We start from the raw sequence: 27,387 nt of genomic DNA, 5'->3' as shown, positions 1-27,387 counted from the left end.
ATGTGATGCCTCTGGTACAGTAATTATTCATTATCTTTATTCAGCAACCACTAAACACCATGAACTAAGCTAGATATACTTGGAAATATCCAAGAGGTAGTGGAAATTCAGGTCTGGAATTTAAGAGATGTGTTAGGCTTAGAGTATAAAAATGGAAGTCACTGATGTGTTTGGAGGGACGGTTGAAGCTAAGCAGCATGGTTATGATGCCACTAGGAGAGTGCAAAGAGTAGGAAAAGATTTTTCAGGACTGAGTCCAGGGGAGAACTAACCTTTCAGTGTGAGAAAGTGGAAGAGCCTGGGAAAAGGTTTTTGCAAAGTCACAATGATAAGACGTCCTCCTAGTTTTATTTTTTAATGACTGATTTAGTAAAATTTATTTGCATTTTGCAAAACATAAATTCTTCAGATACTTGAAAGAATGTACATGGTCTTCCTACACACCATATAAAGTATTTTGTTCAGGGTTACTAAATTTCAGATATGTTATGAATCTATAAGCTCTTGCCAAATATTTTCGTTTAATTGGGTGTAAAATAGTAATTTAGACCAATTACAAAAATCAATTGAATTACTTTATTAAATTCCGCCATCTTAGAAATTAGGCAGTTTTAATTATTTTTCTAAAGGAAGGGAGGGCGGGTAACAAATGAGCTTTACTGTAGGGATCCATAGGAGCCATAATTATAGATAAAATGAACCTTGGTGTTGCTGAGGGATTTAATTCACATCCCCTGGAGATTCGTACTTTCATTTTGGCTCACAGTCTGTACAAAAGTTATTTTGGCAAGAAGTAAATGTAAAACGTGAAAAGTTTCAGGACACCGCGAAACCCAATCAAGCCGTATTTTCTTTCCTTCAGACAGAAATCTAGGCAGGTTCGTTCCTAGGAGGGCCCCAGGTCGCAGCTGGGAGGCAGACCAGCAGCCCTAAATCTTCACATCGTCCTTCGTTCCCTGATGCTAGAGACGTCAGCCTAGAACGGTTCTCCTTTGGGTACGGCTGCCCTGGGCACAACGAGGCATGGATCAAGCCTGGCAGTCCTGGAGTCAGGCCAGGTTGCAGCTCTCAACACTTTCATACTGCACATCTCCTTCCTTACTGCTGGGAAACCTGCGGGGCTCCCTTCGGCTCCGGTTAGTGACGTCATCACCATAGCAACCAATCACAAATCTGCTCTGAAAGAGACCGGAGGGATCGGGCATTGTATTGGTGATGCCGTTTTGTCAATCTCAGCAGAGGACCAGCCTCTTTTCTCTTAGCAACGGGTGCGTCAGGGTAACAGTTTGCAGGAGGAACTAGACTTTGTGTTTTGGGGACTTGTTTTTCTGAGAGAGGAGAGTCAAACTCTCATCTCCAGCTCCCGAAGGAATTTTTTCTCCAGGGTATTGCGAAGAGGCTTCTTTTCCCTTCAGTTTATCAGTATCAGGTAAGGGAAGCTCTGAGTGGGAAAGGAGGTTTGGAAAATAAGTCAGTATTTTACTCACTCTTTCAAGGGCATTAGGAACAATCGCTGTGCCAGCGATGTACCAGACATGGTGAAGACTACATAAATCTACAAAACTTTCTCTGCTTTCAAAGAACTTCCAGTCTAGCCAGGGGACAAAAATAATAATGATAGAGCAGTTAACGACACTCTGAGAACTTTGAGGGCCGGTACCTGTACACAGATTTTATATTCCCAGTGCTTTCACATTGCCTGGAACATAGTAGACACCCAGTAATTACTGGATGGATAGATAGATGGATGAAAAGGAAAACAGCATGATCCTGGTATAGGAGATCAAAGAAGAAATGATTAATGTGGATTGAAGTGAATAGATGTCTTCAGGACTTAAGAAAGGGCTTTAGTAGATGGCATGAAGAAGGTAAATAGAGGAACATTAGCTCTTTGAAAGTAAGGGTCTTGTCTTATTCCTCTGTTGACTTCCAGAACCTGATTGATGTTCAATAATTTCTCTTTCCCCACGGTGTATTCTGAATGCTGAATGAATTACAGCAGTCCTTCCGGCAGCTCTGAGTTTGAGGCTCTTGGTTTTGCGGAAGCCTGGCATAATTAACTAGGCTGCAGCATGATTAGAAAGTATCAAGGAAAACAGGATTGTATTATCCTGAGTAAGAAAATTGCAGAGGCTTCAGAGAGAAGGTTGAATTGAGCCTTTGAGAATGAGTAAAATTTCAGCAAGCAGAGATGTGCATCATATGGAAGATGGGGGGTGGAGAGGGCAGGGCATTTTCACTCTCTGTTTAGAGAATGGATAGTAATTCTAGAGGCCAGAGAAGAACTAGAAGAATAGACGTAGTGAGGCTGACTGTGAAGGGTGTTAAAAGTGATGCTCAATCCAACTGCTGGGCACACACACCGAGGAAACCAGACCTGAAAGAGACACGTGTACCCAGTGTTCATCGCAGCACTGTTTATAATAGCCAGGACATGGAAGCAACCTAGATGCCCATCCACAGACGAATGGATAAGAAAGCTGTGGTACGTATACACAATGGAATATTACTCAGCCATTAAAAAGAATACATTTGAATCAGTTCTAATGAGGTGGATGAAACTGGAGCCTATTATACAGAGTGAAGTAAGCCAGAAAGGAAAAACACCAATACAGTATACTAATGCATATATATAGAATTTAGATAGATGGTAACAATAACCCAGTATGTGAGACAGCAAGAGAGACACAGATGTATTGAACAGTCTTTTGGACTCTGTGGGAGAGGGCGAGGGCAGGATGATATGGGAGAATGGCATTGAAACATGTAAGTTATCATATGTGAAATGAATTGCCAGTCCAGGTTTGATGCATGATACAGGATGCTCGGGGCTGGTACACTGGGATGACCCAGAGGGATGGGATGGGGAGGGAGTTGGGAGGGGGATTCAGGATGGGGAACACATGTACACCCATGGCGGATTCAAGTCAATGTATGGCAAAACCAATACAATGTTGTAAAGTAAAATAAATAAATAATTTAAACAAAATAAATAAATAAAAAGATTTAAAAAATAAATAAAAGTGACGCTTAAAGTTTGGACTCCCTCCTGTTTTGCTAAATCTGGTCTTCAGACGAGTGTAAGACTGCCTTATAGTAATTTTAAAAATGCGGAGTCCCAGGCTCACCCAGATCTTCAGAATCACAGTGGGAGTCCAGGAAACTTGCATTTCAAATGAATTATATTTCTATACTACTGGAGGAGAATTGGAGAAGGAAATGGCAACCCACTCCAGTATTCTTGCCTGGAAAATCCCATGGACGGAGGAGCCTGGTAGGCTACAGTCCATGGGGTTGCAAAGAGTCAGACACAACTGAGTGACTTCACTTTCACTGAAGGAGAATGCCTCTGTGGCTGATAGAAACCCACTTTATATTCCCTAGTATACAGGGAAGTGGCTTGTTAAGATCTGCATTTTAGAAAGAGCACACTGAAGGCTGCCCTGTGGGACTGTTCTGGTTGGAACAGAGGCGGGGAGTAAGTTAAATGTTCATAATCTACTTGGTCTAGTGGCAGGGTAGACCTGCCACTAGACAGGTCTAGTGGACAGAAAAAAAAAAATTGCATGTTTATTTTGACTAACCACTAACTGAAATGCATTCATTGGTAACAAACCACAGTAGTATTCACGGGACCTGTGACTTTGTTATCAAAAGATATTATACGCCTTTTCAAATAATATCATGGATGTTATATTATTTGTGCTCACCACTTCTTCAAAATTAAGGCAGTCATTAGAACCACTGCTAGGGCTTATTTAATATATTAATAAAGAAGCACATAAGTTATTATACCATAATTTTTAAAATAGTTTGATAACTGTATTTAAGTATAATGTATTCCTTGTAATCCCATGTTTTTGTTTGATGTATGGGCTTCACCAGGCTGCCAAAGGGGTTTATGGCACGAGACAGGGACTCCTGATATAGGAGGACTTTTTTTTTTTCATTTATTTTTATTAGTTGGAGGCCAATTACTTTACAATATTGTAGTGGGTTTTTGCCATACATTGATATGAATCAGCCATGGATTTACATGTGTTCCCCATCCTGAACACCCCTCCCACCTCCCTCCCCATCCCATCCCTCTGGGTCATCCCAGTGCACCAGCCCTGAGCACTTGTCTCATGAATCCAACCTGGACTGGTGATCTGTTTCACACTTGATAACACACATGTTTCAATGCTATTCTCTCAGATTTTCCCACCCTCGCCTTTTCCCATAGAGTCCAAAAGTCTGTTGTATTTATATGTGTCTCTTTTTCTGTCTTGCATATAGGGTTATCATTACCATCTTTCTAAATCCCATATATATGCGTTAGTATACTGTATTGGTGTTTATCTTTCTGGCTTACTTCGCTCTGTATAATGGGCTCCAGTTTCATCCATCTCATTAGAACTGGTTCAAATATATTCTTTTTAATGGCTGAGTAATATTCCATTGTGTATATGTACCATAGCTTTCTTATCCATTTGTCTGCTGATGGGCATCTAGGTTGCTTCCATGTCCTGGCAATTATAAACAGTGCTGCGATGAACTTGCAGCAGTTACCTTCCTGAAGTCTCATAGAAAAACAGTCCCAGGCAAGTCTTTAGTTTGGAACCAAGTCATGGACGGCTCTGAATGCAAAGCCCCTCATTATCAGTGGAGTACCATCACAGGTTTTGAACGTGAACAGTTGCACAGAGCATTTACCCAGTACAGTTGTCCCTCAGTATCTATGGCAGGGTTTTTTTTTTTTCCAGGCTCCCCCATAGATACCAAAATCCAAGGGTGCTTTTATAAAATGGTGTATTATTTGCAAAACCTAAGCACATCCTCCTGTATACTTTAAATCATCTCTAAATTACTTTTAATACCTAATATAATGTAAATAATAGTGCATGGCAAATTCAAGTTTTGCTTTTTGGAACTTTCTGGAATTTCTTTCCTCAATATTGTTGATCTGAGTTGGGTTGAATCCAAGATTGTGGAACGCGCAGCTGTGGAGGAGGGTCCACTGTACTCACTTCTTTTGTCACTCCCAATTGTCTTTTGCTGTCATTATGGAAGGTAGAAAATATGTCCTTTGGTACACTGGTAGCAAAAAGGCATTCTGGAATGAGTGAGTTAATTTACAAAGAAAATTGATAGTTTTAATATCAAAAATACTTAAATGGAATTCTTAAATATTTGTAAGTATTATCTTTCATAAATTGTTTTTAAATTCAATCATCTATGGTGGCTTTGAAAACCAATTGTAGTACATAATTGTACTGGGGTAGACATAACCTTTATTTTAAAAATAGATGAATATCTTTTCTGCTACTCTTAATCATGAAGAATTTACTTTTGTTGGGAACAGGAAGAATATGGTAAGCATTTCAGAGTAATTTTAATAAAGTGATATCTGTATTGAAAGTTTTTCGTGACCTTGAAGTAGTCAATTTAATGAGAGAATTTTGGAAAATATAATATGGCACATTCACTATACAAAATATGCTGTTAGTTTTATGAAAAAATTCAGTAAGACCTGCTGTAATTTAGGGCTTCCCAGGTGGCTCCGTGGTAAAGAACCCACCTGCCAATGCAGGAGATACAAGAGACCAGGATTCCCTTTCCTACCAAGGATGCAAGGGGTCAACAGACTAGCTAAAAATGTTTCCTAAGACCCTAACAGGCTTCTCTGGTGGCTCAGACAGTAAAGAATCTGCTTACAGTGCAGAAGACACGGGGTTCAGTTCCTGGTTCAGGAAAATCCCCTGGACAAGGAAACGGCAACCCACTCCAGTATTCTTGCCTGGAAAGTCCCAGGGACAGACGAGCCTGGAGGGCTACAGTCCATGGAGTCACAAAGAGTTGGACTTGACTGAGCGACTGAGCACACCCATGCACATTTAATAGCAACATTTGAAAAGAACTGGGCACATATAATTGATTTGATGTTTCTTGGGATGGTTTATGTTAAGCTGAGACCTATACATTCAAGTAGCACCTACTTGGAACCTGTGATTATTTTACTACATGTGGCAAAGAATAATTAAATTTGTAGGTAAAATTAAAATTGCTAGTCAGTTGACCTTAAAAGAGAGAGATCATCCTTTATTATTGAGGTGAGTCCAAGGAAATCACCAGGGTTCTTAAAAGTGGAAGGAGGAGGAGGAAGAGAAGGTCTGAATAATCTATGCGAGTAGGACTTAACCCACCATTGCTGGTTTTGAAGATTGAGAAAGAGGGCCCACAAGCCAAGGAATGCTGGGGTCCTCCAACAGTAGGAAAAGGCAAGGAGAATGAATTCTCCCCTAGAACCTCTAGAAAGGATGGAAATGTTGATTCATTTCCTTGTTGACACATTGATTTTGGCCAGTCTCTGAAACTACAGAACTGTGAGATAAATTTTTTTGTTTTAAGACACTAAGTTTCTGATAACTTTTAGCAGCAATAGAACACTAATACAGCATGCATACAGCTTATTCACAGAAAAAAAAAGAGTGAAACCATTAGTAATTCAGCCATGTCCACCCCATTGACAGTAGCCCGAGAGGCTCCTCTGTCCATGGGATTCTCCAGGCAAGAATATTGGAGTGGGTAGCTATTCCCTTCTCCAAGGGATCTTCCCAAGCATGGGTCTCCTGCTTTGCAAGCAGATTCTTTACCATCTGAGCCACCAGGGAAGTTATTCACAGTTTAGGCAAAAGCCTTCTTTTAGACTGGAATTACATAAGCTAAGAATAGAAGAAGGGAAGGAAGGACCAAGGAATCATTAACAATTTTTCTTGGTACATATACTGTGCCAGTTACAGAGGTCACAGTAATAGGAAATAAAATGAACCTCCATCCTCCCAGTATATAGTCTATTTCACATGCCCCAAATTGAACTCTCAATCTTCCCTTTCAAAACTATTCTTCCTGGGTAATCCCCATCTCAATAAACAGCATAGGCTTTCAGTTCTTGAGGCAAAACTCACTAAATTCATCCTTGATCTCTTTCTTTCTCTCAGAACCTGCTTCCAAGTCATCAGCAAATACTATGGGTTCTACAAAATCTATCCTGAAACCAGTCACTTTTTCCATCCCACTCTTACCTCCCTGATCTAAACTGTCCCCATCTCTTTCTTGGATAATTGACTGTCTTTTAATTGGATTCTCTACTTCAGTTCTTTCCTTGCTATGGTCTTGGCATCAGAGCAGCCACGGTGATTCTCAAAATGTGAGTCAAATCAAGTGAAGTAACTCCCCAGCTCAAAACCGTCCAAAGCTCCACACCTCATTCACAGTGAAACCCAAAGTCCTTCTCCATGACCTAGCCCTCTTGTGGTACATTATATAATTGCCCCCAACTATCACTCATTCCTAGGCAAGCATGCATTCTTACTCCCTTATCAGGGTTGACTGTGTGATTTGCTTGAGCCAATGGAATGTAAGCAGAAAAAAGGACAGTGTAGCAGTGCCAAGGAGAAGAGTTGGAAGCATTACTCGATTTTATTAGCTCTCACTTTTTCTTCTGCTGCAAAAGTAGTATGTGTCAAATAGGCACTGCTCCTTCAGCCTGTGTCCCAGAAAAAGACTTGATGCAACATCTCACCCACAGCCATAATACAGAACATGGGAAGAAAGAAACGTTTGCTGTTGCATGGGCCTTTGTTTCTACAGCAAAACTGACTGTTAATATAGCTCCGTTACCTTCCAACCAACTTCAGGTCCTCGTCTTCCCCTCAGTCTCTCTGCTCCAACCATCATGACCTTCTTATGTTTTCCTAAAGTTTCCCACGCAAACACTTGCCCCAGAACCATTACACCTACCATTCCCTCTGCCTGGAAATACCCTTTCTTCCCTAGATACCTGCATTTCTGGCTCCCTCCCTTCTCTTGGGACTTTGCTCCAATGTTACTTAAGTGAGTTACTTCCTGAGTTGCTTCCCTGAGTGCACCCCCTCTCCTCCTGCACTCCCCCTCTGCTTTTCTTTTTCTCCTTAATAGTTATCATCATTTGAGGTACTGATTATTTTGTTCCTTTGCTGATTCTTTCCCCGCTAGAACATAAGCTCTATCAGGGCAGGAGTTTTGCCTATTTTTTCACAGCTGTATTCCTAATACTTAGGAAAGCATCTGGCACATTATATTCACTCAGTAAATATTTGTGAAATAAATAGTGTGTGTGTGTGTGTGTGTGTGTGTGTGTGTGCACATGTCAGGTGAGTTTGGGTGACCTTCACAAGGTTTCTGTGTATTTTAAGTCAAATATAGCTGGGTTAGAATATAGAGATGGGTACATTGATAAGAATCTTCTGAGAAAAAGACTAGGTCCAAGATGTGAAATTATACTAAGGCTGGGAAGTAGGATGGAGGAGACTCAACAGACTGAAACAGTGAGTCAGAGCCATCCATTGCACAATAATTTGCCTAAGGCCACTAAGCTGGTAGAAGGGTCTGTTTTTAAACCCTGCTGGTCAGAATCCTGAAATCACATCTTACCCATCTAACAAGATGGGTCAGAGTTGATCATTGAGATGACAGGGATTTAGTGTCATGACAATGACCTTGGACATGTAATATCCTGTCAAAATTGTTGAGTAATTCCACAGAAAACTTTTGGAGGTATTCTCTGAGAGTGCAAATAAAGACACAGTGGTTACATGTACACATTCTAGGACAAAAGTACTGTTTAAATTTTGTTGTTGTTCAGTCTAAGTGGTGTCTGCACTTTGCAACCCCATAGACTGCAGCACGCCAGCCTTTACCATCTCCTAGAGTTTGCTCAGTCTCACATCCATTGAGTCAATGATGCCATCCAACGATCTCATCCTCTGTCACCCCTTTCTCCTCCTGCCCACAATCTTTCCCAGCATCAGAGTTTTCTCCCAATGAGTTGGCTCTTCGCATCAGGTGGCCAAAGTATTGGAGCTTCAGTTTTAACATCAGTCCTTCCAATGAATATTCAGGGTTGATTTCCTTTAGGATTAACTGGCTTTCTCTCCTTGCAGTTCAAGGGACTCTCAAGAGTCTTCTCCAAGACCACGATTGAAAAGTATCAAATCTTCAGTGCTCAGCCTTCTTTATGGTTCATCTCTTACATTCATACTTGACTATTGGAAAAAATCATAGCTTTGACTATATGGATCTTTGTCAGCAAAGTGACATCTCTGCTTTTTAATATGCTGTCTAGGTTTATTTATATTATTCAAAAATCATGCATATATACACATTGTGAGTCTGTGCCTGCCTATGGACTTTAAGCCTGTGTTTGTAGCTGGGACACCTGCCAAGCACAGGGCAGCACAGAGCAGCTTCGGGAAATGGAAACAGGGGCAGGAGGCAGGGGATCCAGTGTCCTCTTTTGTGCTTCCATGGCAGGGTCTGTGGCAGAAACCTTGAAGTGTCTCTTGCCAAAACTTCAGCTTCAGCTGAATGGCTCCCCTGGAATGGCAAGATCTCACTAGGAAGACTATTGTTGCAATAAACTTTTGGTCACAAAACACCCATCTGTGAAGATACATGTTGATTTGCTGTTGTTTAGTCACTAAGTCATGTCCAATTCTTGTGACCCCATGGACTGTAGCACCAGGATCCTCTGTCCTTGGAATCCTCCAAGCAAGAATACTACAGTGGGTTGACATTTCTTTCTCCAGGGTATCTTCCCCACCCAGAGATTGAATCTGTGTCTCCTGCACCGGCAGGCGATTCTTTACTAGTGAACCACTAGGGAAACCCACATGATGATTTAGGCAAAGACAAAACTTAGGAAATATATTCTTATGTTTATTAGATGATAATACTTATTGTTTAAAACTATAAATGATGCTAATGATATCCTCTCTTTACGCAGCTGAAAATCTGAGCCATGGCTCCAAAACCTCAAAAACGAAAGAGAGCTAAACATGCCAAAACCAAAATGCCATTACCTGGTAGGACTTTTTTTTCATTTATGGGATTTTTATGGATTTAGTATTTGTACATCTATAGGCAGCCAAAGCAATCATGGTATTATCTCTAAAACATGTTTTGCTGTCATAAAGTCAAACGCAAGTGGAATTCAAAATATGGGGATTTATTATTATTTTTATTCATATCATTATAATATCAACTAAATATCATGTAATAAATGACATAAATGTTATAGCAAATATATCATTATGAGATTATTCTGTGAGAAAGACAATTATTCAGTTTCTATTTGATTATTAATAAACAGCTTAAGTCTTCATTGTGTATTTGCTTTTGTGTTTTATGTTTTAAGACTTGGTAGAAGACTAAGATACATATCTGATTCAAAAATGTAAATTTAACATCATTTTATTATATTCTAGTTGGTGAAGAAGCAGAACCCTTGAATATGGAGAGCATGGGTAAGTGGAAATACAATTCAGAATCCATGTCCCCAGTTCTGCAACATTTTAATATGCAATAAGCAAGGGAGAATACTATAAATTGAGATGATTGAGCAAAATGTGCATATACTAAAAGTATATCATGTTATTTAGAATATAAAATAAAATTTTTGAAGAAAGATTAAAAGAGTAGAAGAGAGAATTTCAAACTGAACAGTCTCTTAAATTTCTAACATCCTATGATTATTGAGAGAAATTTTGTAACTATAGAGTGTGTTGTTTATTTTGTAACAATAAAGTTGCTTTTTTATAATGTTTTTCAAATTCTGGCTCATGGGCAACATATATCTGTACATCATGTTAGGGTTCTATTTTTTCAAGGAAAGAAGCTGATTTTTAAGCAAATAAACTAGAACTTAAACAACCAAACTGATGTTGTTCCTACTTTTACAGGCTAAATAATCTTATTCTAACAACTTTTATTTTTGTCGTTGTTGAAACTTTCTCTTAGAGTTTTCTTAGATGATGCAGTTCATGTTTAGAAACAGGGAAACACATATATTGTTGATTCACTAACACTGAACTCACAGCCAACAACACTGTAATTCAAGCCTGACTGATGTTTATCTAATAATACACGTGTTTTCTTATAAAGTACATCATAGCCTTCTTGCACTTAGGAACACTAGACAGCACTTTAGCTGTAAGCTCAGGGACCATTTTAAACAGGCAAATTATCAATACAAAGCACAAAAAATGTGGCACTACATCAACAGTAGAAAGAACACTGCAGTTTGAGAGCAAGTAGAAGATGGTAGAGCATCCTTGGCCACATGCACATTGGGTAACTCACATTTTTTGCCACCTTAAAGCATGTCCACTAGTGAATGTGAAAGTGCCACAACTATTGATCTTGGGTTACAAATGCATTTTAGAAAGTGAATTTGCAAGTACACAATTTGTGAATAATGAGGATGGAGCATATTTATTTGTTTGTGCATTTATATCCTACTCACACACACACCCATGCTGACTCGCCCTTGTGTGTGCACACGGCCTCTCACCCTCTCTCGTCTCTCTCCCTCCTACTCTTCTCTCCTGCATCTCTCCCTCTCTCTCTGTGTTTCTTTCTTGCACACACACAAGCTTCCGAGGGACAGCAACTCTTGTTTACCACTGTACCCCAATGCCTATCTTGATACAGAATAAACACTCAATAAATATTTGTTGATTGAGTGAATGAATAAATGGCTTTCCCTGTTCTTCCTTTCTAAATAGACCACCAGCACGACTACCCTCCTTAGTTCTATGTTCTATGTCTTACCCAGTTTTCTCCTAGGTAGCACCTGTCACCATTTGTCCTCATTTGTTTCTGAGTGTATTTATATACTGAACATCTGTGTCCCCCTCTAGATTGTATACCCTAACACCAGCACCATGGTTTTCACATAGTAGGTGCTCAGTAAATATTTTCTGACTAAATAATTAACTAGTAAGCAGATCCATGACTTAGCATGCATGCATGCATGTTTCTTTAAGGAAGAAAAAAGAGATTTCAGCATTTGGTAGCAAGAGTTGAGGGGTTTGATTTAGCATCCCTTTGTCCTACAACCTCTCTGTCTACTTTCTACTCCCAGACCCCCTTGCTGTGGGCTCCTGTAATTGCCAACCGTCACTCAAGGCTTGGGGCTGTCATGCTGCTTGAGAGTAGGATTCCCTTTCCTACCAAGGACCAAGGGATCAACAGACTAGCTAAAAAATGTCTCCTAAAGCTCTAACAGTCTTCCTTGGTGGCTCAGACAGTAAAGAATCTGCTTGCAGTGCAGGAGACACAGGTTCAGTCCCTGGGTGGGGAAGATGCCCTGAAGGAAATGACAAGCCACTCCAGTACTCTTGCCTGGAGAATCTCATGGACATAGGAGCTTGCCAGGCTACAATCCATGGGGTTGCAAGAGTTGGACACTACTTAACAACTAAATCACCACCACCAAGGCCCTCACAGGCAATGTCTGGAGGTTTCTACAGATGATGTGTGATTTTCCCACATAATTAACATTTATTGAGCTTTGTGTCAGGAATACTTCTCTCATACCCTTAGCCCTAGGAAGTTAGCGTTACTGTGGCATTAGAAGATGGAGGTGCTGTGACTCCCAAAAGTTAAGTAATTTACCCAAATTATGTGTCACCCTTTAATACAGGTTAGAGCGTCCATGGTATATTAATGGCATATGGCCACTGTAACAAGTCACCACAAACTTATCATTGTACAGTTTTGGAAATTAGGAACCTGAAATTGCTTTCCCTGGGGTAAAATCAGCTTGTCGGTAGGGCTGGTTCTTCTGGAGTCTCTGAAGGGATAGTCTGTTCTCTTGCCTTTCCCACCTAAAGGCTCCCAGTGTTAACTGACTCTCGGCCCCTTCCTCTGTCTTCAAAACCAGCAGCGTATCATCTTCTGATTTTTCTCTGACTTTGACCTCTGCCTCCCTGTCACTTCTCCTCCTTAATATTGACCCTCCAGGCTTCCTCTTATAAGGACCCTTGTGATTTCACGTGACCCACCTCAGAAACCAAATAACCTTCTCACCTCAAGAGCCTTAACTTAATCACACCTGCAAATCTCTTTTGTCACATAAGACAACATGTTCACAGGTTTCAGGAATTAGGATATGGCTGTCTTTGGGGGAAGCATTATTCTGTTTACCACAAGAGATTAATAGCACCGCTTTTGGAATTAGACAGATGTAGTTTGAGTCATGATTCTGCCACTTAATGACTGTGTGGCCACAAATGACTTCACCTTTTTGAGCTTCCTCCCCATCTGAAGAATGAGGTAGTGACACTCATCTCATGAGCGTGAGGCAGAAGGGAAATTAGGTAGTACATGCATGCTTTCTTACACAGGGCGGTCACAGAGAAGGTTTGCATTAACTGTTGTTACTATAACGGTAGGGAAATAGATTAATGAATGAGAATGAAGAGTCCAAAAATAAACTCACATATATATATGGTCAATTGATTTTCAACAAAAGTACAAAGGCAATTCAGTGGAGAAGAGAGTCTTTTCAATAAATAATTTTGGAACAACTGGATATCTACAGGCAAAGTGAACTTCAACCAATACTGCTCATCACATACAAAAATTATCTCAAGATGGATCATAGACCTAAATGTAAAACCAGATAGTATAACACTTCTGGAAGAACACATAGGAGAAAAATATTTGTGACCTTGGATTAGGCAAAAATTTCCTAGGAAAAAAACACCAAAAACTATAAATCCTAAGAAGTCTTTGCCTAACTGGTTTTTTCTTTTATGAAATTCTCGTCAGAATGAGCTAAAGGAATGAGCTCTTGCTATGTACAACAACATAAATGAATCTCAAAATAATCATGCTAAGCAAAAGAAGACAAACAAAAAGCATATAATGTGCATTTATAAATAGTCCATAAAAAACAAACTACTGATCCATAGAAATGCAAAGCAGATCACTGATTGCCTGGGAATGAGGAGGGGTGCTGGGACAAGGGGCAGAAAGAAATTTTTGTGTATTATGGTTGTGTTCTTTATCTCGATTGTGGTGATAGTTTCATGGGTCAATGCATATATTTATCAATTTGTACACTTTAAACATCTATGGTTTATTATTTATCAGTTATATATCAATAGAACAGTTTTTTAAAAGTAAACCAAAATGTTAAAAGAAAGATACAGATTAAAAAAAAGAAAGAAAGATATGGGTGAAATGCATCTGACTTCTGTAAATACTGGTTCAGTATGCAGGATTGGCCTGATTGCCGTGTGGCCTCTGATTTGCACTGCGCAGCCTGCATCCTTGTGCACATAGGATTCCGAGTGCATTGGCTGTGGAGAGCTTGAGTCTGTCTTGGGCCCCTGCTCTACCAAGCCACTAGGTGAACAACTCCACTCACGGCATCCTGCGCAGTGTATCTTTGTTACCTCCCTGCTCCACTCACGGCATCCCGCACGGTGTATCTTTGTTACCTCCCTGCTCCACTCACAGCATCCCGCGCGGTGTATCTTTGTTACCTCCCTGCTCCACTCACGGCATCCTGCGCAGTGTATCTTTGTTACCTTCCTGGCTGTGTGTGAAGGGGAGCAGGACCCTCACCTGTGCTCTGCTGTGTTCACACATTTGAGAGAAAGTACAGCATGCTAGATACAGTGCAGGGAATTTGGTTTGGAACCTAGGTCCCCTATTTCTAATTCCCAGCCCCTGACCTTGGATACTTTGCTTGTACTCTGAGGGCCTCAGTTTTCTCAGCTAAAAAATGCAGGCAGTTAGAGTAATAGTTTCAGAATGTTGTTATAAAGAGTAAATAAATTAATAATCTGTGTAATGTACTTGGAACAGTGCCTGGCAGTAGGTGCTTCCCAGAAGCTTCTATATAGTAGGCTGTTTTTCATTCACACTGTCATTCACTCACTGCACTGGCCTGGCAAAATGTCCAGCAGGTCATGCCCTCATGGAAGCACTTCTGACCTCTGCAAGTTTCAGGAGGCCCTGCAGGCCTGTTCCTCAGCTCCAGCATCTTTCTCACCCTCGGGACCAACCAATATCCCACTCTGCTAGAGGCGCAGTGGAGCCCAGAGCCCATCTCACCACAAATCACCAGAGCCTCATTGTTATACACTTAGAGTGCTGTCTTCAGTGCAGGCCTCAAAGCCTAAATAACAACAATTCTTTCATTAAATTTAGCCAGAGATCCTTGGGGTGGCCAGAAGTGTCAGACCTTGCTCTGTTTAGTTTGGCCGTTGTTCAGATAGGGCATGGAGTTACTGGACTATTTTAATTCTGTGTGGTCAACTGGCTACTAGTTGCCTACAGTTATTACTGATTGTAGATCCCAGCCAGAAACATGCTACTACTACTACTACTAGCTTCTAGATAAAGAATGTAAGATCCTATATTAAAGTTGCTTTGAAGAAGCCCAGTTAGTGACTTCCCTGGGGGTCCAGTGGCTAAGACTCTGCACTCCCGTGCAGAGGAGCCCGGGTTCAATCCCTGGTCAGGGTACTAGATCCCATATGCTGCAACTAAGACCCAGTGCAGCCAAATAAATATTTTTTTAATGCTCAGTTAGTGTGAAAGGATTATTTTTATGACAAATATCTAGCCAGTAGGATTTGAAGTATGTTTAGTGGGAGTGGGTGACATAGAACACCATCTTGGTCCCTGCCCTTCCAGTTTCTTGGATGGTAGGAAGCTTTCTGGTCTTTGTGAGCACCTCTGTTCATGAAGAACTGTCACCAGCCAGATCTAGCTCTGTGTGGGTCCCACAGTTCCACCTAGTGGTTTTCCATGGCAAAACTGCAAGAACTCACTATACATTGGACAATGCAAATTACAGCTAGCAGTATGGTTTTAAAGGATAACTTGTATGTGAATCAAGTCAACAGTTGTTTTTTGAGCACCTCCTGTATGCCGGGTGTTAGGATTAGTATTTTTCAGGAGATAAAAATGGGCAGTTTGTTTCTAATTTATCAACTTACATTCCAAATGTTTTCTTATTATGCCAACTGATTGTACTTTGCAATATATTTTCATATATAATCAGTGTTACACCTATAGAGACTAAAAACCCCCAATCACCTAATAATTATATCATTGAGCCACTAGGTTAGAAGTCAGTGTTTCTGTGGGAAAATAAGCTCACAATTCCTACTTGGAAGGCCACATGCACTTCTCCCCTCGATGATGCTCTTGTTGAGCAGTGGAGGGACCGTGTCAGACACCCAGATGTGGGGCCTGGAGAGGATAAGAGTGGGTTCTGGGACTCTGGGAGCATGTAGTTAGGGGACAGAGTTCTGGGGGTAAATGCAGAACTGAGACTGGGGTGGTATAAGCTAATGATGATAAAAAAAAAAAAAGGAAAATGAGAAGGAGGCTTGAGAGAGGAGATGGCAACAGGCAAAATGATACCTTGTCCCCTTCCATCCACTGTCCTAGGGCTTGGCGCTGCCCAGCGCTGACCTGGGGTGGGGGCAAAGGGACAAGAAGAAGAGGAGTGGAAGCCTCCTGAGCCTCCCCTCCTCCTCTTCTGAGGGCCGTTCTGGGATTGGGGAACCAGAGGAGGGAAAAGGGACTCCCTATCCCACCTTCCTCCTCACTGCCTGCTTACCAATATGACCTAATTGGCAAGTCGGTAGCTTTAAGATGTGAAGAACTGAATAACAAGTTTGACTGTGAAAAAGAGCCCTGGGGAGCAGAGGTACCTATTGAAGGGCGTACTAAGGGCAAACAGCACAGAGGTAGGAATGTGGGTAGGGAGGAAGCACTGATGGGCTGAGAAGGGCAAAGAGGGCCAGGCAGGTCTTCAGACTGGAGGGAAAGGCAGAAAGTCAGGGCTTGTGCTGATCAGCTGGTGGGCAGGGCTGCAGACTGTTGCAGGATTCTTTGCTGTACAGACAGAATTTTCTCTGTGAGGGGAAACGAGGTCACCTGGTGAGAGAGAGCCGCAGGTGAACAGTGAAGGAGGGGGTGTTGTAGGAAGGCAATACAGGTTTGTTAGAGCCTAAAAGGGCAATAATACCTTCAAACCAAAATTTCACTTTTAAAACCTATCCTAAGAAAAGAATTTGAAATGTGATAAAACTTTGTAAACTAGATATTTGCTTGTAGAGTTGCTTATAATCATTAGAAACAAATTAGAAAAATAAAAGTAATGCTTGCCAACAACAGTGATTAAAAACTATGCTACAGAATTATGCTAGTTTAAAATGATGCATTAGAAAAATTATATAATGTCATAGTAAAATTCTACTGGCATAATGATAAGTACGAAAGGTAGGATTTAGAATTTCATTTAAGATACAATTAATATGTATGGAGTGACTGGAAAGAAACAAACAATGAAGATAGGTTCTCTCTTGAGAGATAGTATTATGGGTAATTGTTATTTCTGCCTTTTTATCTTTTTGACATTTAAAAAATTTTATTTCATTTTGGAGTATAGTTGATTTACAATGTTGCGTTAGTTTCTTGTGTACAAAGAAGTGATTCAGTTACACACATACATATATCTATTCTTTTACAGATTTTCTCCCATTTAGGTTATTACAGAATATTGAGTAGTGTCCCCTGTGTTAATCAGTAGGTCCTTGTTTGTTATCTGTTTTAAACATAGTAGTGAGTATATGTCAATCCCAAACTCCCACTTTATCCCTCTCCCCCACCACGTTTCCCCTTCGGTTACCATGTTTCTTTTCTAAGTCTGTGAGTCTGTTTCTGTTTTATAAATAAATTCATTTGCTGACATTTTTTATAATGGACAAACTTACTTTTAAAACATGAACAATGATTTTAAAGTCTTTTAAATTTTAACCAAGACAGTTATTTAGAGCAAACAACTGCATATTTCCTAGTGTTTATATTTTAAATGGTTATATTTAATGTCTAAATTCACTTTGCCTTTCCCAGGTCATCCAGAAATTTATCCTTTAGTGCTAACTACCAAGACCCAGGAAATATTTAATTGCAGAGTAGATGAAGATGTCACAGAAGAACAACCTTACAAACTTATCAAAAAAGAAGATATTTTTGCAGACTTTGCGAACAGAGCGGCAGTATCTGATTTCTATCCAGTCAAAAAAATTGTTCAGGTCAGCGTGTCATCCGTCTTTATTTTTCAGCCTTACCGCAAGAGGTTCCTGATACATAATTGCAAAAGTTGGAGAGATTCTTGAGCTCAAATCTGGCATTTCCCATTACCCTGGGCAAATGCCACCTTGCCCATGTCTCTTTGGGAATCCTTCTCAATGACCCTTTGTGAAAAACAAACTCCTATCAATGACAGATTGTCTTATTCCACAACCAGAAAAGCTCGTTCTTGCCCAATTTTAACTAGAAAGGGAACCTACTCTATTTTCCCATACTGTTTTGATTGTAAACATTCATAAATTTTGTCCTAATTTGTTTGCAAACATGCTAGAGAGTACACCACCAGGTAAAAGGAATGCTTCTTTTTTTTCCTTGTTAGAAATAAAATTGCATGGTAAATTTCCCTGAACCCACTGTGGTTTTTATTTTTTTCCTTTCTTTCTTAAACTCTTTATTTTGCATTGGGTTATAGCCAATTAACAGTGTTGTGATAGTTTCTGGTGAACAGTGAAGGGACTCAGTCATACATATTATCCACCCATTGTGTTTCAAGAGCTTTTGTGAGTTAATAAAATAACTTTGCAATTTGGGGTTATTAACGATAGATTAGCACTCTGGTTATCTTCTATGATTGATTGATTAAAGAAATATTAATTTTGTGTCAATATCTGAATAAACTGAATGACTGCTGAACATTAACCTTCTCTTTTGATTATATTTTTGTAGGAATATCCTGGAGATGAGCTTCTCCTTGTTTACGATAGAGACTTCAAGTATGGACTTAACTTTTATCTTATTGGAACTGAAGAGGGCAAGGAAAACTATTTAAATGTAAGCACACCCTAAGTCAGTGCAACCTGTTGATTGTCAGAAAGAAGCACTACCTCTGGGGGTGGGGAGCAGACATGTTCGTGATTATTCTTGTCCGGCCCTGATTCCCTGGGACCTAGAGGAGGTGAGCAGTAAGTGTGGAGTGAGGTGGCTAAGACGTCTCCTTCTTTGCCCTTCACTTACCCAGTGAGAGTGGAAACAGCGAATCTGCTCTCAGCCATTCGTTGGCCTGTATTCCTGGTTCTTCTCCTGCCATCTCCCTGACTTCAGGTAAGTTACTGAACCTGTCACCTGCAAAATGGTGGTACCAGTAGAGCTGTCGTGAAGATTAAATAAGCCAAAACAGGAAAAGCCCTTTGTACAGTGCCTGACACAAAGCTGGGGCTTCAGACGTGTTTGCTATGATTATTCAAAAGCAAAAATTTGAAAGGACAACTTGGTCAGTGGGCAGTTGAAGGGAACTGGGTGTCAAAGATAAGCAAAAAATAAAAGAATGGTAGTTTCCAAGGAAAAGAAGTCAGTTCACCTTTGGGGTGTTGCATTCAAAGTGGTCATGAACGGTAACAAGTTGCCTTCCAATCTAGTATCCTCATGAGGAAATGTAGTCCAAGTGAGGGAAACTGAGGAGTTTGCATGGTTGCCCAGTAGCAAAAAAAATAAAGGAAAGCCATAGGGTTTTAAAATACCTAAGACTTTTTAAATTTGATATATTTGTTAGTCAACATTTTCAATTTCATTTTTATGGTTGTTTTTCTCTGTGTTTTAGTTTTTTATTATGGTGGAACGAAAGGTATACATGATGAAACAAATATCTACACAGAATTAATAAATGTTAATATTGATATTTTATCATATTTACTTTAAATTCTTTTGAAACAAAATATAACAGATAACATTTCACTCCCTCTTACATCCTTCTAAATTCAATTTTTCAAACATCTCTATAAGGAACTATTGTTCCAAGGTTGTTATCGTCTTTTGTTCATGGTTTCATACTGTCACCATGTATATATGTTCTACAGATAATATATCTTATTGCTTAAAATTTACACAAAATTATACTACTTGTTTTGCAGCTTGTTTTTCACTGAATTGTAAAACTCTAGGATCTATTCATTTTGACACATTTAGACATCATATACATTCAGATTGAGTTTGTTCATTCCAATTGTTTTATGAGATTTTGTTTTCTGATTATTCCACAGTGTATCAACCCTTGCCCTACTGACATTCATTTAATTGCCCACTTTTTTCACTGTTATGAATAAGGTAGCAATGACCATCTATATATCTATATCTGTATTTATATCCTTATCTGTTTCTCTCTGCTCCTCTTCCTTGTGCACATCTTGGTTTAAAAAAATTCACTCTTTATAATTTAGTGGATATCATGTTTATTCATACATGTAATCCTCTTATCAAAAAGCATTATTAAATCAGAGAAAATTAGTTTTTTATTTTATCAAGTTTTAACATTCCATACTCTTCAACACTTTTTTCTTATCACACACCTTGTTTTCTGGTAATACATTTTAGAATGCTATTTATTTTATTCCAGCCCCCAGAACTACCAGAAGAACAAGAAGAATATAAAGATCATATTCCTGAAGAAACATATATTTATAAGCCACCTATTTCTAAACCATGGGTTTCTTTGGGCAGTGAAAAAGAAATCGAAGAAGAATCAGTTAAGGAATCTACAAAACAGGTCAGCAGCTTGAATATGATCTCCAGTCATCACCTCCCTAGAGCTGAGCAACACTTATTCCTGAGGAATCCATATGCTTTGCTATGTTTGCTGTGGGGTTATGGTTTTTCTTTTGATAGAAGAATGGTCGTTGTCTTAGGTGGGTGTTATGGGTTGAACTGTATCTCCTCCTGAAAGATAAGTCCAAGTCCTACCCTCCAGAACTTCAGAAAGGAAATAAGGGGAGTTTTATCCAATATGGCAGGGGTCTTTGTAAGAAGATGGGGTTGTGAAGACAGAGACACCAGGAGAACACCATGGAAGATGGGGGCAGAGGTTGGAGTGATGGATCTGCCCCCAGGGAACACCTAGGATTGCTGGCCATGACAGCAGAAGCAAGGGAAGAGGCAGGGAACACATTTACCCACAGAGTCTTCAGAAGGAACCCACCTTCTAACAGCTCTTGTCCTTTTTTTTTAAGTCGGGGTATAGTTGCTTTACCATATTGCATTGGTTTCTGCTGTACAAGGAAATGAATCAGCTATATATACACACATCCATCCTTATTACTGACTTCTAGCCTCCACAAATGAGTGAGAATAAATTCCTGTTGTTTTAAGCCACCTAGTCTGTGGTATGTGATTACAGCAGCCCTAGGAAACTAGGGCATTCCCAGAGCAGCCCCTGCGAGGAGCAATTGTGTACAAGTGATTAAAGTGTCTCAGAAAAGAATGGGGGGAGCAGCAGAACAGAGACATGGCAGAAGCCCTGCAAGGGCACACTCTTAGGCAGAAGTCTAGCAGAGGGAAGGCTTCAGCCTGCACCCCTAGGGAACTCTGGAGTGTAAGTTACACCTCAAGAGTTGTCCCAAACAGAAGCAAAAGAGATGGGCTTACCTGTGTCTCCTACCGTCTGTCCCTGGTCAGGATATAAACTTCAGTCACTTCCTGTTCCTTGTACCATCAGGCAAAGTGGCCTGGTAGCCCTAGAGCATCCTCCGTGGAGGAGCAATAGGTGGCGGCTTTGGGAACCGAGAGCGCATGACCTGGAAAGGTGCACAGAAATTACATCCAAGAGGATGTGGGCAGAGCACCAGTGCTGTCGACCACACATCCGTTCTTCTCCAGAGACTTTTGTCTCCTTTACTGCTCACCTGTGTTGCAGATTACATACATGATTTCTCGAAAACGAAGTGAATTTGGCGCCCCCATTAAGTTCAGTGACCAGAACGCTTCCAGTGTGAAAGATGCCTATATCGAATGTACAGCCTACCCAGATAAAAATTTCACTCTTAAGCAACTTGAGAGAGATGTTGGCATGCAAGTAGTCCCCCAAATCAAGGAAACAAGTACTCAGACAAGATGGTAAGTATGAAATGAATATATATATATATTTTTTTCAAAAGCAACTATGGAAAAACCTAGCAGTATCTGATTATTGTGAGAGAGCTTTATAATAGAAACTAATTGAGAGTGATGCCACAGAGTAATCCAGCTTAAAAAAAAAACCTAATTATAATCACTGATGCTTTTTAAAAATCTTACTAGGAAAATGAAATACAAGTGTATATATGACTGTGTAAAGGGGTTTCCTCAGTGGTTCAGCAGTAAACAATGAGCCTGTAAAGCAGGAGACGCGAGTTCAATCCCTGGGTTAGGACGATCCCCTAGAGTAGGATATGGAAACCCACTCCAGTATTCTTGCCTAGAGAATCGCACGGACAGGGGACCCTGGCAGGCTACAGTCCATGGGCTTGCAAAGAGTCAGACACGACTAAAGCAACTTAGCACACACACAGGCTTATTTTTAGGATTAAAAAACTTTTATTTTGAAATAATTTTAGATCTATAGAAGATAAACCACAAACGTTGGATATGATTTTGAGACCTAGAGAAAGGGAAAACTGCCCAGAATTTTTTTTAATGACCTGAACAGTTCCAGGGGGTGGTATAAGCAGAGTTCCCAGAGGACTAGCCCAGGTTGGGTGGAAGGAGTAGCAGAGGCAGAAGACAAGCAGATTCTCTGTGGCAGGCGGGAAGGAATTTTTTCAAGTTCTGAAGCAAAGAAGAGGAAAGATTAGAGCTATTAAATAAATTGAGCCAGATTAATTTTTGAGAGTTCAGTACTGAAACTCCAACTAAAAATCTTTATTTATGTACTTTAAAAAAATTGGAATATATAGTGGAACTATATGTAACCTTATCCTGTATTTTCCAAGTCACCTGTAAATGTGTTATCATACTTTCATAATTTAAAAATTTTTAAATTAAAAAAAAATAATAAGATGAGCCAGGCAGTATGTATTGGAGTACAGAGGGGGAAAAAAGCCTGTAGTTGAGGAGACTAGCCAGAGTCTGTGTGTGTGTGTGTGTGTGTAAGTCACTTAGTCATATCTGACTCTTTGCGACCCTATGGACTGTAGCCTGCCAGGCAGGTCTGTCCATGGGATTCTCTAGGCAAGAATACTGGAGTGAGTTGCCATGCCTCCCTCCAGGGGATCTTCCTGACCCAGGGATCAAGCTCATGTCTCCTGCATTGCAGACAGATTCTTTACCCACTGAGCCACCTGAGAAGCCCAGAGAAGTCTTCTATAATTAAACCTGGTCACAGGTAAAATGTGACCAGCGTCTAAAATAAAGTGGTGGCAGTAAACCATGAAAGAGTGAAAAGGAGACATGTGTAAATACAAAATCCTAAAACTCCCATCATTAGAACCAACAAACAATTAGTTAATTTCTCTGCTTTATTTCTTCTTAACAACAAAACTTCACAGAAGTTTTCCACATTTTCTAATTCTACCTTCTCTTCTTCCATTCTGTCTTAAGCCCATTCTAGTCTTAATGAGATCACCAAAGACCTGCAATGGTCTGATTGCCTAATCCAGTTTTCAGATACCCTCTCTCTCCATTTCTCAGCAGTATGTAACATGGTTGACTGTCTCTTCTTCTTGGCTTATGAGCGATATTCAATGTGCTCTTTCTAACTCACGGGCAGCTCCTTCTCAGTCTCTTTTACTGGATCCTTGTCCTCCCAACTTCTAAACATTAAAGGACCCCCAAAGCTAACTCCTTTTGATGTTTTTTTCTAACTACACTTAATCCTTGGGTGAATTTTTTAAGTTAGAGCACATGTACGTAGATACCAGGGGTCAGGACAAGACATGAGTCAGAAGCCAGGGAGGCATATGGACAGACAGGCCAAACCAGAAGAGAGGAAGAGGGTTGGTAGACAGGACTGGTAGTCAAGTCTTGGCAGAGAATTAGGACATCAAAAATCATTGAACACTGACAAGTAAGGGTAAGACCAGAAGGAGAGTGGTGATTCATTAGTACAAAAGAAACTTGGATTTTGAGACAAAGTTCTTACTCAAGCCAGCTAGAGATTTCTGTTTACTCAGCCATAAAAAGGAATGAAATTGGGTCATTTGTAGAGATGTGAATGGACCTAGAATCTGTCATACAGAGTAAAATAAGTCAGAAATAGAAAAACAAATACTGTATATTAACGCATGTATGTGGAATCTAGAAAAATGGTACAGATGAACCTATTTCCAGAGCAGCAATAAAGATGCAGACATAGAAAATGGACTTGTGGACAGAGCTGGAGAGGGAAGGAAGGGAGGAGTTGGGAGATTAGGATTGACATATAGATACTACTATATGTAAAATAGATAAATAGTGGGACCTTGCTATAAAGTACAGGAAGCTCATCTTGGTGCCCTGTGATGACCTAGATGGGTGGGATGTGGGTGGAGTGAGAGGAGGTCCAAAAGGGAGGGGATATATGTATACATATAGCTGATTCACGTCATTGTACAGAGGAAACGAATGCAGCATTGTAAAATAATTATACTCCAAAAAAATAAAAAGAATGAGTCAGCCAGGGTAGACTCAGGAAGGAACTTATGACAGCAGGGACCCTAACCACAAGACTTTAGAGTTAGTAGGCTCTCCATGCATGTTGAGTGATTATGATGGACAGTTGTTTCTATGTAGATGGACAGAAAAAATGAGAAATAGCTGCAGATCTTGATCCACAAAGTGGAGTAAAGTGTGAGGGAATGAATCAAAAGGAATTCAAACAGTTCACATCCATGTAACTTGGGAGAATGCTGGTACCATTTACTAAGATCAGAAATTAGGTGGAAAAGATGGGATATATGATTGTGATGGAAGAAATAAAAAAAAAAATCAGAGATGAGGTTCAAAGATTAATGACTGTGAAAACAAATGTTTACAATGTTCTTACGACATACCAGGCATTCTTCTAAGTACTTTGCCCACACAACTCAGTTAATTCTCACAACTGCCATCTGAGGTAGACACTATTTTCATTTTACAAATAAAGAAACTAAAGCAAAGAGGGTAAAAACGAAAGCACAATGTTTAGAACATAATTTAAATTTTAAGCAGTAATGAATAGATTTGCTGAGAAACAACAAAACAAATCACATTTTAAAAAGTGAGAGTGACTCAGTCATGTTGCTACTTTGATGAAGCCACCAGGCGCCGCATAATTTCTTGCTTAATCCTACCCAGAGGGTACTAGTGTGGATAGAAACCAAAAGGTAAGGCTAAGATCTGAACCCAAGTCTCTGGTTCCAACACTAACATTCTTTCTTTCCATCAGCCTGTCTTCTGCTGTGGACACTGATCTAGGCAGGGAAAAAAGAAGTTACTGTTCAATTAAATATAAACAAAACTCTCTTTAGCACTCTTTTTGATTATTGTCCATTAGTATACTTGCCTTTCAGAGACATGTTACTGACGTTTGTTCAACAAACACAGATTAAATACAACCTAAATTTTTGGAGCACATAAAATGTGCTAGGCACTGTTTTAAAAGCTTTGCATCTATTAACACATTCAATCCTTACCATGACACTGTGAGCTAGGGGACATTAAGAACTTCAGTTAGAGATTAAAAAACAGACACAGAGAGGTTCAATATTGGGTTGGCAAGAAAGTTCATTCGGGTTTTTCCATATGATGTAACAGAAAAACCCAAACAAACTTTTCAGCCAACATGTAATTAATTAGCTCAGGGTCACATAGCTAGTAAATGACAGAACCCGGCTTCAAAGCCAGGCAGCCTGTCACCAGAGTCCACTCTCTTAAGGACGGTATCATATGATCTTTCTACAGCCCCATACCCTAAAATCAAGGAGCTCACCCAGTCTAGTGGGTGAAACTGACAAAGCCCAGAGGTATAATACAATGTATAATATCCAAGGGTAGAGGTGAATACTGAGAGCAAACTGGGTGGAATAACTTCTCCCAGAATCCTGCTGTTATTACTGCCAAAATGTAAATTATTTCTGGTTTTGTATATTTAGAGCAGAGTTTCTCAACCTCAACACCACTGTCTGGATAATTCTCTGTTGTGGGGTGTCGGGGGGGTGGGGTGCTGTCTGTACTCTCTAGGTGTTTAACAACATCTCTGGGCTCTATGCACGAGGTGCCAAAAGCACTTCCAGTTGTGACAACCAAAATTGTTTCCAGACATTACCAAATGTTCCTGGATTGAGAGGATGGGATAGGATCTCACTGGTTTAGAAACTCTGATTCAATGAAATGAAGAAAGAATGAAAAACAAATGTAACAAAATGTTAATAATTGAGGACAGACTTGTGGACACAGCATGGGAAGGAGAGAGTGGGACTAATTGAGAGAGTGGCACTGACATATATACACCAGCATGTGTGAAATAAATAGCTACTGGGAAGCTGCCATTAATACATAGTGTGGGGACCCAGCCTGACAGCTCTGTTATGACCTAGAGAGGCAGGATGGGGAGGCAGTGGGAGGGAGGGGATATATATATATATATATATATATATATACTTATGACTGATTCACATTGTTGTATGGCAAAAACCAGCACAACGTTGTGAAGCAATTATCTTCCAATTAAAAATTTTTAGAAATGTTAATAATTGATGAATCTGGGTGAAGAGTGTATGGGAATCTCTTATACCCTTCTTAAAAGTTTTCTGTAAGTTTAAAATGGTATCTAAATTTTTTTAAATAAAGAACTTGCTGATTACATCAGAGAGAAATTCACAAATACTTTGAATGGCAGCTGGTATCTAAGGTAAAGAAAAAATTCAATATATAGAATTTAAGTATAAAATAATATCCTAATATGGTCACAGAGAAATATCTTTGACCTGCCATGACTTATATTTGTCTTTGATCTAATTTTTGGTATTCGATTTCTTTTAATATATTAGGACATGTCCCAAAAATGCTACTACACAATATTATCCAAGAGAATTTTTGGAAGAAGAAAAAGAGGCATTGGGACAATCAAAGACTTTGACCGAGTTTCTTAACGGTGTGTGCACAAGGTAAAAATTGTATATTAAATTAAAAAACATAAAATGTGTTTGTTTACTTATAATAAGAGACCTTAAAAAACAACTCCATACCTGATGTACAGGTAGAAGGTGTGAAGTCACTTCTTAGACACCCATGAACATGTGATACTTTCTACAGATTCTGTCTTCTTTTCCCTTCTATTGCTAAGCAACATTCTAGACCTTCCAAGCTAGGGCCACACCAAACGGTGTGAACCTGGAAGGTATATACTGTCGAACATGTTTTCCTAAAGGCAAATTACCATTTATTTACCATAGTTTCTATTATTTAAGTCTCTTTCTTGATTTTTTATAGGATTACAAAGATGGGGATGTTGTAGATGTTGAGGATGATCATCACTATGATAGGAATTTACAAAAATTTATTTTAAATGAGAATCTTAATTCAGCTCAGATATAATTTTGGATGTGTCCTCCTTACCTCTAATTCCTCTGTTGCTGCACTCTTCTTGGCTCTGAAAGAGGAGTGTCTTCAGAATGCCCCCTTCACTCATACCAGGACCCTGGGCAGACCCTGAGGACTTCTAAACCAGAGAAGAAGTTTGAAGGTCTCATCAAGTTGATA

At 39.7% G+C, this 27,387-nt stretch overlaps 1 protein-coding gene across 1 annotated transcript in view; it reads left to right on the top strand.

Moving 5' to 3' along the window:
• Positions 1–1,206: 1,206 nt before the first annotated feature.
• The window catches only part of DNAI3 (dynein axonemal intermediate chain 3), an 87,769-nt gene continuing 61,588 nt past the window's right edge, over positions 1,207–27,387 (top strand). The window contains exons 1-8 of the mRNA XM_070467818.1: positions 1,207–1,429; positions 9,806–9,884; positions 10,287–10,325; positions 17,746–17,927; positions 18,652–18,756; positions 20,315–20,464; positions 21,608–21,807; positions 26,676–26,792. Coding sequence (XP_070323919.1) covers positions 9,821–9,884; positions 10,287–10,325; positions 17,746–17,927; positions 18,652–18,756; positions 20,315–20,464; positions 21,608–21,807; positions 26,676–26,792 — 857 coding nt within the window. The 5' untranslated portion in view covers positions 1,207–1,429; positions 9,806–9,820. The remainder of the gene's footprint in view (positions 1,430–9,805; positions 9,885–10,286; positions 10,326–17,745; positions 17,928–18,651; positions 18,757–20,314; positions 20,465–21,607; positions 21,808–26,675; positions 26,793–27,387) is intronic.

Source organism: Odocoileus virginianus, chromosome 5 (assembly GCF_023699985.2).
Source record: "Odocoileus virginianus isolate 20LAN1187 ecotype Illinois chromosome 5, Ovbor_1.2, whole genome shotgun sequence".
NCBI classification, from domain to species: domain Eukaryota; kingdom Metazoa; phylum Chordata; class Mammalia; order Artiodactyla; family Cervidae; genus Odocoileus; species Odocoileus virginianus.
The sequence above is the reverse complement of the archived record's forward strand: the minus strand, read 5'-3'. Positions and strand labels throughout refer to the sequence as shown.